The sequence below is a fragment of the Pristis pectinata genome, chromosome 26 (genome assembly GCF_009764475.1).
Source record: "Pristis pectinata isolate sPriPec2 chromosome 26, sPriPec2.1.pri, whole genome shotgun sequence".
In the NCBI taxonomy this organism is placed as follows: domain Eukaryota; kingdom Metazoa; phylum Chordata; class Chondrichthyes; order Rhinopristiformes; family Pristidae; genus Pristis; species Pristis pectinata.
The window spans coordinates 31,761,884-31,779,694 of record NC_067430.1 but is presented as its reverse complement, the minus strand read 5'-3'; the positions used below and the strand labels follow the sequence as shown (position 1 = coordinate 31,779,694).

The 17,811-nt window shown below is 38.3% G+C and overlaps 1 protein-coding gene across 2 annotated transcripts in view; it reads right to left on the bottom strand.

The window, feature by feature from the left end:
* LOC127583304 (guanine nucleotide-binding protein G(I)/G(S)/G(T) subunit beta-1) overlaps positions 1-17,811 on the bottom strand; it is a 67,111-nt gene that overhangs the window by 11,625 nt on the left and 37,675 nt on the right. For both annotated transcript variants that reach the window (XM_052039143.1, XM_052039144.1), the window contains exons 2-6: positions 11,826-11,923; positions 9,954-9,992; positions 8,154-8,260; positions 3,948-4,011; positions 1,820-1,982 (exon numbers count right to left, since the gene is read on the bottom strand). In XM_052039143.1, the coding sequence (XP_051895103.1) occupies positions 1,820-1,982; positions 3,948-4,011; positions 8,154-8,260; positions 9,954-9,992; positions 11,826-11,882 (430 nt within the window). In that variant the 5' untranslated portion in view covers positions 11,883-11,923. The remainder of the gene's footprint in view (positions 1-1,819; positions 1,983-3,947; positions 4,012-8,153; positions 8,261-9,953; positions 9,993-11,825; positions 11,924-17,811) is intronic.

The window sequence follows — 17,811 nt, the reverse complement described above, 5'->3', positions numbered from 1 at the left end:
ATTGCTAATTTAGTTTGAGCAATTAACGTGGATTAAAGTCGAGCACGTTTACAGCTGCACCCGTATTGCCTGCATCTAATTTCCTGTTTAATTCCATCCACTACCACCAGTGTCTGGGGGCTCAGACAGTGTTTTAGATCCTCTCTTACAGATTCCACATGATTTTGAGCTTGTGTCCATCCTCACCATTCTTTACTAACGCCTCCACCCCCAATTCCTTTCCCTTTTTGCCTGCACTTCCTAAATATTGAAAATACAGTAAACAAGCAAGTATTTTAGCCAAGGAATAAATTTTATGCAGTTAAGTTTGTCTTGTACCCAGGCTAACTACGCTGAACCATTGCACCTCAATTCTTAAATGAAAAGCTACCTGTAAATTAGGTTGACAAAATGGATTAATGAGACCATGTCTATGTAGATGGTGTTTTGTGAATGTACACACATCAGTTCTCTAACTTCATCATCTTTGTTAGGATTGGTACTACAGATTGCACGGCCATAACTTGCAGGCACGTAGGAAATTGGACATTGCATTTTCAGGTTTCAATTAATGCAAAACAGCTGATGCACTTTAAATGCAAGGTCGTTGATCTGAAGCATTAACTGTTTTTCTTCTCCACATGTGCTGCCCAACAAGATGACTTCAGCATTTCCCATTTTTCTTTCAGATTTCTAGCATTTGCAGTGTTCTTTTGGTCGACTAAAGAATTTTAATACATTCTTGAAGTAAAGCCCTGACACTAACTGGTAACAGTTTGACTATAGGTCCACTGCAATAACTTCAGATGATCAAACTTCACTGAAAACAAACTTTTACAATGCACATCTGGGAATTTTAAGTACCATCAGGTATAAAACACAAATCAAGACAGCCTCAAGGACCTTATCAAGTGGACACGTGTCAATTCATGTCTCGTCACTAAAAACTAAAATAGTTTAGGATGGAGACCTAAACAAAGAGGAAGAATGTGGCCAAGTTGACTTCAGGTTCAAAGCATGTAGGCAACAACGTTTACTTCACATTGATTTACTTATTTAACAATTTCATTTGTACCAACACAAAGTGCATATTATATATTGATTGCAAGCTTTAAGCAACAAACCATGTGGATTTCACCATTTTATCATCTGTAAAGCCATGTTGGAATATTCTTTGGATTCTTGAGGAATCTCAAACTATAAAATCTAATTTTGAATCAGAAGTTTGATTTCCACTTATATTACAACACTAAAAGCTAAAACAAAAATACTATTACTGGCAATCGACCTGCAACACAACCAATTTATAAGGAAGTCAAACTCACCACACATTATCTGGAAAGGCAAAGCCACATGTGGGTGCAGAAGGTCCATTAAAGTGAATATAAACACAAGGTTACCAGTTCAGGAATATGAAAATCAGCCACTCTGGTAAGGTTTTAACTTTGTAAAGTAGCTGATTGTGATACAATGATATTTTACAGAATAGAAAACTGTAATGACAATATTAAACACAGTTACAGAAAACACTAGAGGCACAGGTCATCAGTCTCTGCATAGAAAAATGGACTAGAGCTCATCACAGTGAACCATCTTTTTCCCAATTCTGATGGGAATCATAAATCTCTTGAAAATATCCAAAAGTAGAAAACTCTTTCCAGAAGAAATTGCAAGGTGTTGAGTTTTAGAATAGCCTCCCAGTTATCATGGCACTTTTGTATGAAATTACAGAATTACTAGAACATAGCTGGAAATAGCACAATTAGAAACAGAACACTGGTATACTGGTCCCAATTTGATGCAAGAATTGAAGGGAAAAGGTTTCGTCTGGAGTGCTTACCTGTATGCCCAGCCAGTTCACGACTGACACGGACATTCCCTTCACGGGTTTTTAGGTTGTAGATGGAGCAGATGTTATCCAAACCACCACAAGCAACATAATTACCAGAAGGAGCATATGCACAGGTCATGACCCAGGAAGATCGCAGAGGTATGGCATGAACCTATTTCACAAAGAGAGGAGTCAGCTTGAACTAAAAAATACTATTAAAAAGGCACTGCTTTCAAAGGCTCAATCTCAGCGGGGTTGCACTAGAGAGAAAGAAAAAGCAAATAGAACTTGCAGAATAATAAATGCTACCCTACTCCAACAGAAAATATAAATGCATCTTTCAGGGCTTGTTATGCACTACAAATGGAAATTAAAGTACAAAACAAACCTGAAAAGTTATCAAAAAAGCAGCTTCTGAAAATGCTACAAATAAATTGCAGGTCAGGCGGCATCTACAAAGGGAGAAGCAGGTAACATTTTAGGTTGATAACCTTTCATCCAGTTTCTATCTCCACAGGTGCGGCCTGATCTGTTGAGTATTTCTAGCATTTTCTGTTTATATCTTGGGTCTAAAAAGTTAGTTTTGATTAAAAGTTGGCAAGACCAACGACACCAACTCAAACATAGGATTAGCTTTGGATTGACCTTTAACATGTTTTTCATAATTTTATAGGTTAGCTGGAAATATGCCCACAAGGACCTTTGTCCAGTGCTATTCATTAGAATCCAACTGTAGTGCCACATTGAACACATTATGTGGACAATCTGAACCAACTTGAGGAGCATACCCAGTACACCCATTTTGAACTTAATTGTTTTTCACTTTGGTCAAAAACTTAATTTTAAAGAGACAGAGCAGTTAAACAATTCACTTGTATCTTTAAGGAATATCTTTAAGGGTTAGGGCTACAATATCTTTAAGGAAAACATCCTGTGTCCCATGGAGATATTTTTAGATTAAAAACTGCTTTTGGTGACCAAAAGTTTAGTCAAAACAGTGGGTATTAAACAGGTTTTAAAAGGAGATGGAAGGTGAAGAGGTAGATGTATTTAGGGAACAAATCCTACAACGTGGGGCTACAGGGATGAAGGTGTAGCCGCCAATAAGAAAAAAGTGCACGAGGGGTCAGAATGGAACTCTCTTCAAGAATTTGGGGGGCGCGGGGCAAGAGAGAGAAGGGGGATGGAATTTACAAAGATAGGTTCATGGCCTCAAAGAAATTTAAACAAGGATGATAAAAGCTAAATTACAAGGGCTGGGAACTGATGAAAATCTATGCCAACAAGACATGCAATGGACCAGTGCTTGGTTCAATGTAGGCCAAGAATTTAGCTGAATTTAGAATGAGCTGAAATTCATACAAAGGACAAGAAACTGATCAGGTGAGCATAACAACAGTCAAATTTGCAGTAACAAAGGCACAGATGTGAATTACAAAATGACCAAGAGCAGGGAAGTGGCCACATTGTTAAAGACGGAAGCAGGCAGTTTGTGTGATGAAATGAATAGATGGTCAAAATCCAGATGAATGTCAAAAATAACAACACTATGAACAATGTGAATTAATCCAATATAAGGTGATGTATTCATGGGCTGTATAGCGTCTATGTTTTATAGTAAAGACAGTGCCTTCAGAATTTCTAAAATTTTAGCTGCATAGGAGGCTATAACTGGGTAAAGCAAGCTGGGAACAAGCAAGGCTGGTCCCACTCAACAATCAAGAGGCACTGAAAAATAAAGAAACAGTCAATTGTATCAATAAGCACAGAGAATGAGGAAACTATTAACAATATCAGCTATAAGAGGCAATGAAGGGAAGCTAGAGGTCATTACCTAGTCTGATCTCATCATTCAGGGCCGTCTCATTTTAATGCTTACTGATCAGGATCAAACCTAACACTCTTAGTGCTTTTACAGCTTACTTGTGCACAAGGCAATGCCCCTTCTCTCCCACAGAGACGATTGTAAAAGTTGTGCAATAATCGAAAGCCACAAATCAAAGACTGCAGCTAAACAAAATTATTGTCCATGGTTTTCAAGGTGTTGTGGGCATATTTTGTAGGCTTATTTATAATGTTAGGTGCATCTGTGGAAACTTTAAAGCAAATTCAATTCCAAGTTTCAGATTGAACTAACCTTGTTTGTGGTGTAGCTATCCCAAATGATCAATTTCCCATCCTGGGAGGCACTGACAAGCAGTCTACAGGGGAAAAAAAACAGCTGATACCACTTTCAGAATTATCTGGAGTAGGTCCAAACAAGATTGTTCAAACATGGGTTTAAAATTCTAAAATAAACAAGTTTTATTTTACACTTGATATATATCCTTTAAGTGCATTTTTTTTCCAGAAATCAATACCCTAATGTACCATATAATAAGCAAAGTGCATCCCTCAGAAAATCCTGACTATCATTCAATTAATTGGAAGGCAAATCACAAGGATCATATCTGATGTTACTTCAAACTAGGTTAGAACATTATTCACATCTCAAATTGTCAGTTTTTCTTTATCATACTTGCTAAATAAGCTCAACAAAATACCCAAGATTTAAATGGAATCTTTTGAGTAACTATCAGATGTTCGTGCCAATCAATTTTCTTTTACCACAGCAGATTTAATATCGGAATGTCAGATTCAATGCACAAGGGGCTGTATGTCATTCAACACCAAAGGATTTCAATCCCAAACTGTTTGAATTATACATTTTAACAGATGTTCATTCTTAAAAAAAGTAATTCACATTAAATAAAGGCTATGGTATTGCAATATAAACATTGAACTTTAAGCATTTATAGAAATGCATATTTAATAAACATACTAGGTGTAATCAGGCAGCTTGAACTTGGTGCATTGAGCTCATGACACTCAAGCAGCAGTGCAATTTACAAATTACGGTAAATGTCACCGAGCAATACTAATCATGTTCTAATTTTATCACAATGTAAAAATTTAAGAATATTTTTTCACACTTTCATAGCAGTAAATTATTCCCACACGTGCAGCTATACACTTGAGAGCTTCCCTTGTGCGTCATTAATTATCAAGGGTTTAATAACTTGCCGCAAAAGCAAAGGCCTATAACACATTAAAATTTAAATAATCAAAACTAATCTTACTCTGTGTAGGCTTCTGTATTATCTTAGAGTTCACTGTTATGTTATAGCAGCAAATCAGGCCAATCCTTGCAACTTTAAGGCTACTTGACATCATAATTATAAACACCAATAAGCCACGATAACCTAATCACTATATAGTTTAGGTTCCTCCGTATCACCGCTATGGCTACAAAACAAAATTTAAGCTTTAACTACAATGCATCAAGGTATGTTTTTAAATCTTTCGAAAAGGTATACAATTCCTATATTCATTTCACTATTGGATTATACATGATGCATTTCTGTTAAGAGATCAAGACCATAAGGCACAGGAGCAGAATTAGGCCATTCAGCCCATCAAGTCTGTTCCACCATTCGATCATGGCTGATTTACTTTTCCCTCTCAACCCCATTCTCTGCCTTCTCCCCGTAACCTTTGACACCCTCACTAATCAAGAACCTATCGACCTCCACTTTAAATACACCCAATGATTTGGCCTCCACAGCCGTCTGTGGCGATGAATTCCACAGATTTACCACCCTCTGGCTAAAGAAACTCCTCATCTCTTTTCTAAAGGAACGTTCTTCTATTGAGACTATGCCCTCTGGTCCTAGACTCTCCCACTACTGGAAACATCCTCTCCACGTCCACTCTATCCAGGCCTTTCAATATTCGTTATGTTTCAATGAAATTCCCCCTCATCCTTCTAAACTCCAGCTTATACAAGCCCAGAGCCACCAAACACTCATACGTTAACACTTTCATTCCCGGGATCATTCTTGTAAACCTTCTCTGGACCCTCTCCAATGCCAGCATATCCTTCCTTAGATATTGTGCCCAAAACTACTCACAATACTCCAAATGTGGTTTGACCAACACCTTATAAAGCCTCAACATTACATCCTTGCTTTTATATTCTATTCCTCTCGAAATGAATGCTAAAGCTATGGAGGTCTACAACAAATGTTGTGCTCCAATCCATAAATACAAAAACACCTGATTTACAAAAAGCACTTTGCGTGTCATGTGTTATTTTCATGAAACCATAAACACAACAGCCAGAAGAATTGGTAAACAGCAAATCACCCAAGTGCAGGAAGCCTCTGCTGAGTAAGCAAGCAGTGGAATGTTTATTGTATTCAAAAGGAAGCCTGATTTATTAATAAATTTACTGGAAACAACAGCTCTCGTGCTATTATATGCCATGAGAAATTAGCAGTGATTGATACATCTCAACCAAATTAGACCCATTCTGCACAATAAGGAAGACGTTTATTATTTTGCTTGCTACTATTTCAAAATCTGCAGAAATGCTGGGTCATACCGATTACCTACAGATGAATAAGCTTATTCCTTGATGAGTTCTCAAGTGTATGTGCATCTTATCACATGGCAGTTAGATTTCCCTAATGGACCAATCTACACCTGCCTCAGTTTAATTAGCTGGCAATTTAGCTTGAACATTCGCACATGTGTACTTTAAAATCTGGAGGTCTTAACCCTTCTTTACATGAAAGGCAAACTTGCAGCTCTGTAACATCTTTCATGACCTTGGGTCATGGGAAATTTACAGCCAGTTATTTACTCTTGAAGCGCAGATGCAATGTATGAAGTAGTGCTTATATCAGCATGGCTGGCCACATCAAATGTGTGCAGGGGTTGTATACTCCAAAGATCCCACTACAAGGCCAACTATAGCAAGGAATGCACTCAACAGGACATCCATAAAAAAGATATAAAAAAACAATGCTCAAAACTGAAGGCTTGAGGCATTGATAATAGAACAAAGAAACTTGTTGTAAAAGGGGAAAGATTGGATAAGCTGGGCTTGTTTTTCCTGAAGCAAAGGGGCTGAGGGGTGACCTGTTGAAAGCATGTAGAATTATGAGTACCATAGATAGGGTAGCTAATCAAAATCTTTTTCCCATGCTAGGGGTATCAAAAACAAGAGAGGAAGGAGTTAAGGGGGAATCCAAAGGGTAATTTTTTTTTAAATATAGTGGTTGATATCTAGAACTCTGTCAGAGATGGTTGTACAATTACTACATTTAAGAGATATTTAGATAGACATTTACATAGGTAAAGCATGGAAGGATACAGTCCTAATGTGGACAAACAGCATTAGTGTAGATGGGCAACGAGGTTGGCATGGTAGTGACGGGCCAAAGAGCTCATTTCCGTGCTGTACAACTAAGACTATATGTGATGGAGATTTCTCATATTTGTATCCCAGTACAAAGTTTAAAGGAAACTTAGTGGTAGGTGCCTGGAATGTGCTGCTAGGGGAAATGATGGAAGCAGATACGACAGCAACGTGCAAGAGGCATTTAGACAAGCATGTGAACAGATAGGGAATATGGGGATGGGGTGTGGGGGGGGAAATGAGAGGAGAGATATAGACCATGTGCAGGCACATGGAATTACTTTGGATTGACATGGCATCATAGTCAGCACAGACATCATGTGCTGAAGGGCTTGTTCTTGTGTACCGTTCTGTGTACATGACTATTCAGTACATCTCATGCTAAGAATAAAATCCTTCCAATGTCATAACAACAAATTGAAATATAATTTTTAAACTTCTATCATGCTGCTTTAGAAGTAAACTTGTTGACATTTAAATTTTGGTTTCATTTACCATCTTCCCATTTCAGTGGATCTGGTTTGATAAAATACTGGTATGGAGTACTGAACTGTGTACAAGTATGAATGCAACCAAACAAGTTTCTCATGAAAAATAATTACTGCATTAATCTTATCAACTGGATATTCCAGTCACTGCTATGCTTGCAATGCATGCATAAAAATTTAGTGGTTTCATCACTTTGATGAAGTCGTTCCATTCTTGAATAAAGGGACAAAGATGACTCTGGATCATATTTGACTAGACTGCTAAATAATTAATTTTGTTTCTTACAAAATCAATTATTCCAAACCAAGGTGGCAATTGCACTGTGTTACAAAATGTATGGTTAACAATTTAGAAGTATGTTTTCATATATAAAAAATACCCAATTGTTTATGTTGTGCACTAGATTCCCTCCAGAGTCATTAGGTAATGAAAACTAGCCTTTAGGGAATATATTACCTGCAAACAAAATTCCATTTAAAATAATGCTGTGCCAATAACTAGACTGCTTGTTACCTCCCCTAGATGATTTATCCTTCATTGCTGCTCTACATTGTCACTATTCATCTGACTCAATATTAACACTTAGGAAACAAGAACTAACGATATACACACCTGGAGTCAGTACCCCAGTGCATCGCATAAATTTTAGCAAGGTGGCCTCGTAGTGTTCGTCTAGTACGCATCTGAATTCGACCCACGGGATCAATGTTAGCTGTGATCTACAAAGAAACAAAAATTATCCTTGATTAATCTTTATATACCACATTAACTTTTGTTAGCCATCACAATAACCAATCTGAAAACATCTAGTTACTGATGTCCTCTCAGCAGCTAAATAATTACATTTGTATTTCCCTTTTTACAAAATTGACTAATTGAGAGCAAGAAGGTTGGTGAAAAAAAATGCTACTTTAGTCCATACGAAGTTATCCTTCCTCACATAAGAACCAATTATGAAAAGGCTCTCATGGACTGTACTGGTTTCCTTAACCAACATAACTCTTCACAGAGAAGTTTAGGACTGTATTGCTAATTTAATTAACTCAAAGATGGAATGGAATGAAAGATTCTTCCCTAATAAAATTCCTGAACCTGAGAGTTTACAAAAAATGGCAGGAAAGGTACTTGACTTAATGTATGCTGGATGTTTCATCATTAAGTACCCAAGGATGAGAATAAGAAAGTTAAACCTAAATGTTTGAACCTTAAAGGCCATAATGAGAGCAAGTATTTTAGGCAATAATTCTGAAACGAGGTGATTCATGTCAAGGTTGAAAGTTCAAGACCTCTTAAGTCATGACAGAGTTCACCGTTCTTTTCTGTAAGTTAATTTCAGTGGATAAGTGGACTTGACAGGATATGCGGACTGACTGTTTCCTGCCTGAAACTCACTCAGTCTCTATGTGCAGCATTTCACAATCAATCTATAACCTTAGCAGCAACAATCCAATCAAATGCTTCCCCATTCCTTACTGAACTTACACACTAATGAATGTTATCCTAAATAGACATTTGTTACGCAACTTCTGAAGTAAATTAGTTGTAATATTATGCACCCTGGAACTTTCATGGTGGGTCAATGGCACAAAGACCAAATAAAAGGCAAGTCTCTGTCACACTGCTAAGTGAAAATCACTAATTGAAACTAAAGATATTTCTCCCCACATACTCCTGCTACATTTCAAAATGCACTAAATGAAACTTAAAATCCAACCAAGCTGTTAATGGAAAAAAAACAAGCTCATTGATTTAATACTGAAACAAGTGACCACCACCAATCGTCTTGGGAGCATGAACACATCCAAAAAATGTTGCTGACAGCGTGCGCATTTCCAGAAAATGTAATAGGCTTTAGAAGAAAAAAAAATTCCGCTATCATAAACCATCTGGATAATTCTGCAGAATGAACCACAGAACTCCATGTTAATAGTGGTAGTGGGCTAAACTGCAATGTCAAGTTTTCAACTGGTGATAAAACTCCACTATTTCCCTCTTTGTAAAACGCTTATTCAATTCTTTCAAATTCTCGTCTCTGTCTTGACTACCATTTTTAACTAGACTTATTCTAATAATGTTTTTTCCAATATCTCCCAATACCTTAGCTGACAGCTCACAATTAACCTCCAACATGCCACAGTATTCCCTTAATGACAAACTTCAATTTTAAACCTTAGATTCCTCTTCTTGCTTCTATTATTTCCCATTATAAATGTCCTAATCTTTATTTCTTTATTTCAATTCTTACATTCCCTTCCATTATGGCATGCCTAATTGGTGGCCAAACTCTAATAAGGTGTTCAGATTTACAAATGGTAAAGCCTTTCCAGTGCCTTGACTAAGTTATCACTTGAATGCTTAAGTATCAAAACATGAAATATTGTAGAAAAAATTAAGTATCTCTAATCACATTACCTGGGCCAAAGTGGCATCCGCACATGCTTTTCTGGCATCCTGAAAAATAACAAGACAGTAAATAAAAATACACCAACCTATTCTAATAAAAGTTCACCCAGAACCATATAAATAGGTTGTACAGCATTAATTCAATATGATCTATCCCTTGGAAAAAAGCCATTTTCTGTCAATCCTTTGATGTCACAAGGGTATTAAGGCTTGACCAGGTGAGAAACGTCAGGAGAGTTCAAAATAATGTAGCTTTTTTTTTGTAGTCCTAGATTTATATTTATTTAATTTTATGACTTTCTAATAACAGGATTTGAATTCATGACCCTTCAGTGCCATAAACATGCAAATAACTAGTTTGGAGCTTGGTGTATATTATCTCTAAAGATACATCAATAGGTAGGACTACAAATTTACCATTCCCATCAATTTAGACTGGATAGCAAACCAGGAAGCTAGCAAGAAATCAGTTGAAATGATGGTGCACCGGACTAGTGAATTCTGATGATTCTACCTGCAAATGGTTTTCACTCTTCTTGAACAATAGTGCAATGAAAATCTTGTGTTTGAAGACTGCATGGTAAACATCAATCCAGCTTGCTGAAATTGCTGTCAACAGCATATATCCACCAAATTAAGCATGAGTTGCCAAAATGGGAAAGTTAAAAGGCTAGAACATTTAGATTTTGAAAGTGAAAGTATGAATTGGGAGTCTTTTTTAAAACCAGGAACAGTGACAGGGGGTGAAGAGCAATACAAGGACATGATCAGAGATGACCCAGTGATTGAGATGATGAGTGGTGAGGCCATGTGAGATAGCACAATCTAGGGCCTGACTGTGAGCGTGTGTCAGGGAGCTTAGATAAATATAAGCAGTGGTTGCACCTGTTCTGATACACTGCTTACAAATTTTACAAACAGCTGTAGCTACAAGGGAGCAATGTTTTTTTTATAGCTTTTATAGCTTTCATTAACAGCCTCCAATTGTCCCATGAGAAAATTAAAGGCAGTATTCCTGTACAAATGAGCAGGTGCCTTAAAGTTTAAGTGCTCACAAAATGTCGAGGAAAACCACAGTGCAGGGGAGCATTCACAGAATCAAGAAAACGATCACACCTACATCAAGTTAGAGAGATCATAAATGTTTACAGAATAGGAAGCAGTCATTTGTCTGGCTGCACTGATACCACCCAAAAAATGGACTTGGTGTAATTCCATCTCCCACATCTTGAAGGTCAAGGCTTTTGAAGAGATCTTACTTACTTGGCAGAAGTTTGTTTTTAATTCTCTCTCAGGATATAGGAGGCATTAGCAAGTTCAGCATTTATTGCCCACTACTAATTGCCCTTGACCTGAGTGACCTGCTAAGCCACTGCAATATGCAGTTGAACCAACCTCATTGTTGTATCTAGGATCACATTCTAGGCAGAGTGGGCAATGGTGGCAGACTTCTATTTGATGACAATCCAGTAGTTACTGAAGTTAGTTTTTAAAAAAATCTCATAATTGATGTGTAATAAAAATTATGAGTTTAGTCTACTAAGTTACTGGTCCAGTAAATTAACTGCTGCACTGCTACATCCACAAGATTGCAAGTGATCAGGGTAGGTGGTTTCATTGCAAAGAGCAAATAACCCAGCAATCGGCCAGTCACAATTCAATATCAATAACTGGTCAGAAACACCTCTTCCATCAAACCATCAATGCTAGCCACACATCATCCAGAATTCTGTGTACAGTTGCTGTGTAGGAATTTACAGACAAACCCATATGCTTCCATACAGTCAAGTGCACTCATGCATCTACACACTCCCATTCAAGTTTAATTTTTAAATTTTAACATTAATGTAATAGTTCACATGCCAGAGAGGTAATACTCACTCTGATCTGATTCTTCAGTTGCTCAGCCTCCTGACGTAACTGCTCCAGCTCACTCATTTTCCTGTACTAAGCTTGCCTCCACTGGAACACTCCAATATCTTGAAAATAAACAAAAGCAAGTTACGATCTGAAGATGATCAGCGATTGGGTACAAAAGACACCAAAACAATTTCATATAATCTGGGTTATTCACTACGTGTGAACAGCACTTTTCATATTTTTAACTAAGGTAAAAATGTTGGAATTGGGCTAAAAACATGAAACTACAAAATAAATGCAAATTGCATTTAATTTTAGTCATTCTGAGGGGTAAATTATGATCAAAATTACAAGTGTGCTGACAGCAACTTCATTCTCTATTTTCCAGCTTTTAAAATTTATTCATTGAAAATAGACAAAGCATATTCAACAGATCGGCAACAATTTTACAGACAGCACAATGGACCATGCAACTTTTCCAGAGTCATACATTACTTTCTTTTAAATATGCAGCAGCCAAAGGCAGAAAATGAAATCCACCACCAGAACCATATGAATTAGGACTCCCATCCCACCAAAAAACTTAGTTACATACTTACTATTCTTTTTATCAGGTTCTAAATGTCAGCTTGCCCTAAAGCTTCAACACTTTCAAACAGTCTAGTCCATTCACTATGTGTGAATGGCAGAGTCTTCTCACAGTATAATTCACTCAAGGTTAAGGGCTGCTGATTTCACTGCTAAGCCAAATCGGTTTAACAAAAACCTGCTGATTATACAAACTCATGGCAATCCATGACCCAAATCCAGTTACAGCCACAAGACAATTTCTGTTTATGCTGCTATCTTTATGTTAAGCCAACTGAAAGCTGGCATTCAGGTGCATCAACGAGAAGGTTCCACTGGTGGAAGCAATATTACTGAATGTTATTTTCTGAGAAACTAGAAAAACTTGGGCAAAGAATCTAATCAATGTAGAATCATAAAAAGCCAGTTAGTCAAACACTCAGAAACAAATCTACCAGTAACAAACAACCTGCTGGAAGAACTCAGCAGGTCGTGCAGCATCTGTGGGAGGAGAGGAATCATCAGTCCTGATGCAGGTGTTCGACCCAAAACATCAACAATTCCTTTCCCTCCACAGATGCTGCTCGACCCGCTGAGTTCCTCCTGCAGATTGTCTATTGCTCCAGATTCCAGCATCTGCAGTTTCAAGTCTCAACAAATCTACTAGCCTAGGTCTCTATTATTAAATTTACAAAATATAACGGACATAGTATTACACCCTTTTTTGCTACAAGGCACCAACATTTTAAATTTTCTTGAACAATCGAACAATCAAACTACAAAAGTAAGCTTGACCAGCTAAATTTTTAAATTTGGTTTTGCTTTCGTTACAGATAAAATTAACAATTTTAAATAAGACAATTTTAAATTATGCAAATATTTGCTTATACCAATTAAATTTACAATATGGTGGTTGATTTAACTGTCACCGCCCTACTCACCCAAATGCCAGCTTTATTTGAAGTGAAGACTGACCAGCACTTCACCAGAATTAAGCCTTCGCTACAAACTGGCTTCCAACGTGCACATTGATTGGCCTATTCTTCTAAACTGAGCTTGTGGTTAGGGCAATGACACCAAATCCTTTAATCTTTTTATGAAACAGCATGCCTGGGTTAAAGCTATCAGAACAAGATCTAATCCGTAGGGTTGTCAGTACCATTTATTGCTCATTGTAGTAAATGACCTCTCATTTTAATCACACCAATTTACTCGGTTGCAATATTGCCTTAACCTCCTCAGTGCTACGTCAATACTGCTCCTGTATAGACTGAGACCAAATATGGGCCTTGTCTTGCTACTAATGCTATTAACTCCCATCATGTGGGCCAATGATAATAAATACATTGAGTCAGAGACTATATACATTGGCTAGATGTTTGCCATGTTAGCCTATGGATTAACATCTGGTTTATTTGATACATCTGAAAACTCAAATCAGATTTGCAGTCAAAATATTTAAATGTTCAGAATGAGCACCCTAGGTGCAGGGTAACAAGTAACAATCCTTATAAAGCTTGTGCTGCAATTATGGTGAGACTTTTGTGTGAATTGCCAAAATTTGTTATTAGTTAAATTTATAGTCTAACGTCAAAATATTGCATAAAGCAAGTTGAAAATTGCAACCTGAATGACAGCAATCTTAGCAAACACTTATGAACTGGCAAAAGTTAAGATATTTAAGTATTAGTCGTATGTATATCGAAACACACATTGAAATGTGCCTTTTTGTGTTACTGAGAATGTGCTAGGGGCCACTCTTCTGGCATCAACATAGCCTGCCCACAACTCCTAACCTGTACATCTTTGAAATGGGGGAGGAAACCAGAGAACCCAGAGGAAACCCTCGCAGACACATGGAGAATGTACAAACTCCTTACAGACAGCGGCGGGAATTAAACCCAGGCCGCTGGTGCTGTAATAGTGTTATGCTAACTGCTACACTACCGTGCCATCGGAAACCAGCTGATAGCCAATAAAAAGCTTGCCTCTTGATGGCATAGGGACAGGAATAAAATTAAAGGAATGCAAGAGTATTTTTTTTTTGCAAATGGACAATTAAAACCCATGGCCACAGAGCCTCACTAATTTTAATTAAACTATAGGTATCAGCTACATCTTTTATGTATATTCCAATGAGGAAAATATACTTTGTTGTACAGTAACAAGTTGATCTTAAACAACACAATTTACTGAATGCCGTTTGGGTTATACTAATTTATGTAACATTGGTATAGGGTATACATGTCAATGATGATTTACAATTGCAAAAAGCATTGCAAATATGCACAAACCAATTGTCATAGTCTAAAATAGTTGCTCTAAATATTTTTAATCAATGTTCCCGTGTTAAGATGAACAAAAGTAATGGGGCTGATATCGATTGAATCTGTGGTTTACAGATAACCCGATAAAGCAGTGGGAGTAGTAACAACAAAATAACCTGGATCCTCCTGAAAATCACTGGACGCAGAGCAGTGACACCAGAGCTCCATCATGCAAACTTCCCAACATTTCAACAACCACTTTATCTGATTAGTTTTTAATGTCCAAATTTGCTTTGGGATAAAATGGACCATTTTTTTTAACCCTAATGGAATGTCAAGCATTTAGAGCCAATGAATTCCTCCAAATGTAGTCACTTTACTAATAGAGAAATGAAAGATCCTACAAGGAGCAATACAATGACCAATTTAAAAAAAAGGTCAATTGATTAAACTCATGACCAGGCTCTGGCAGCTAGAAAATGAGTGCCTACTGCAGTCATTCTGAGCTGCTAACGTTGCATTTCTCCAAGTGGATTAGTAAACATGGATTGCATACAATAGCTGATTTGGTAAGATAGATGCTGACACATGCTGAGGAATTGAGAATAGGAATTAGGGAGACCAGAACGATTTAAGGCTCTGTTCTTTTACAGTAAGGAACAAACTGACCAATTGGTATTGGTTTATTATTGTCACTTGTACCGAGGTACAGTGAAAAACTTGTCTTGCATACCGATTGTACAGGTCAATTTATTACACAGTGCAGTTACATTGAGTCAGTACAGAGTGCATTGATGTAGTACAGGTAAAAACAAAAACAGTACAGAGTAAAGTGTCAAAGCTACAGAGAAAGTGCAGTGCAATGCAATAAGGTGCAAGGTCACAACAGGTAGATCGTGAGGTCGTAGTCCATCTCATTGTATAAGGGAACCATTCAATAGTCTTATCACAGTGGGGTAGAATCTGTCCTTAAGTCTAGTGGTACGTGCCCTCAGGCTCCTGTATCTTCTACCCAATGGAAGAGGAGAGAAGAGAGAATGTCCGGGTGGGTGGTCTTTGATTATGCTGGCTGCTACACCAAGACAACAAGAGGTAAAGACAAGGAGTGTCCAAGGAGGGGAGGCTGGTGTCCGTGATGTGCTGGGCTGTGTCCACAACTCTCTGCAGTTTCTTGCAGTCCTGGGCAGAGCAGTTGCCATACCAAGCCGTGATACATCCAGATCGGATGCTTTCTATGGTGCATCTGTAAAAGCTGGTGAGAGTCAAAGGGGACAAACCAAATTTCTTTAACCTCCTGAGGAACTAGAGGCACTGGTGAGCTTTCTTGGCCGTGGCATCTACGTGATTTGACCAGGACAGGCTGTTGGTGATGTTCACTCCAAGGAACTTTAAGCTGTCAACCCTCTCGACCTCAGCACCACTGATGTAGACAGGTGCATGTACACCGCCCCCTTTCCTGAAGTCAATGACCAGCTCTTTTATTTTGCTGACATTGAGGGAAAGGTTATTGTCACGACACCATTCCATTAAGCTCTCCCTCTCCTTTCCATACTCCGACTCATTGCTGTTTGAGATATGGCCTACAACACTGGTATCATCTGCAAACTTGTAGATGGAGTTAGAGCAGAATCTGGCCACACAGTCATGAGTGTATAGGGAGTAGAGGGCTGAGGACGCAGCCTTGTGGGGGGAAAAAAAAAATCACATTATGCTATTATTCTTCCCAATTCTACAACCCTACATTAATGTTTCCAGAAGACTCAAGATGTTTTCAGTTTTTCTCTATTACTCTAATTTTGGGCAAGTCATTATCAGCTAAACTTCACAATAAGAGCAGGGTACTGTGCTACCCATCAGGGAAGCACAGCATGCAACCAGCAATAATCTCAATATAAATTTGGCCAGAATCACATTGGTCAAGTCTAATCCATCAGATGAACATTAGGAGCTGCTAGAGACATTGAAAACTCAAGCAGCAGGAACTAGTGCAAATGCAACATTCAATATTAAGAGGAGAGAAGGTGGTGATAGTTCACAACCCAATGGCATGAAATTCAATTTTCCTACTTCAGGTAACCAACACTCCCTGTGCTCCTTTCCCCTTCTGATTCCACCCCCACCCCCACCACACCCCCCCCCCCCAAAAACTCTGTCACTCAGTTTTACTTCACCTCTCCCACCTGGTTCCATTTTCCAATCACCCACACACTCTACCTTCTGATTCTCCTAACCATCCCCCCCGGCCCCCCAACCAAACTGGCTCCTCATCACTCCCTTATCTGGTTCCACATTATCTTCCTTACTCATCAGACAGCACATCTGCAGCCTCTTGTTTCCACCTTCCAGCCAGTCTCCACTTCCACTCTCCCCTGGTTCCATCTGTCCCCCTTTTTTCTCTTTCTTTATTTGCCACTACCCATCACCCACCATCTCCTGACTCCAATCCTTTCCCACCTGGCTCCATTCGCTCATCTCCCTCTTCATCTAGTCCCACCTATCGCCTGCCAGCCCCTGCCTCATCCCTCCCTCCCACTTCTTTAAACTGGCTATCTCCCCTCTACACTCAGTGTTGATACAGGGTCTCGACCTAAAATATCGACTATCTCTTTGCCTCCACAGATGCTGCTTGACTAGCTGAGTTCCTCCAGCAGTTTTTTCTTTGATCTAATATAAATGCAGCTTAAATAATGATATACTAATACACTTTGAATAAACCCACAGATTTTACCTTTGTTATTCTCTTACAAAACTGCTAGTTGGGCTCCTAGAGGAAATCAAATATTAAATAATCAGTTTCTCTCATAGGTTTCATCAACCAGGCCAAGAACTGAGAGAATAGTCACGACTCAATGCAAAGCTCACAAGAATGTTCTATGCAAGGTTCCCCTCCTTAAAACAATGAAAATTTAAATAAAACCTGAAGCACATGAATAAGTAGCCTTTAGTTATTTATTACTATAGTCATTTGGTCATTGGGTCTATGCTGCCTTGCAGCAGAGAAATCCCACCTATCCCATTTCTACCTGTCACTTCCCTGTGGCCTTGCAACTTGCACTCTCACTTGCTCTTTTTCCACTCACCTAATGTTTTTTTTAAAGCAGTAAATCTTTGGAATGTTGGAGGAAACCAGAGCACCCAGTTGAAGCCACCCCTACAAGGTGATGTGAAGATGC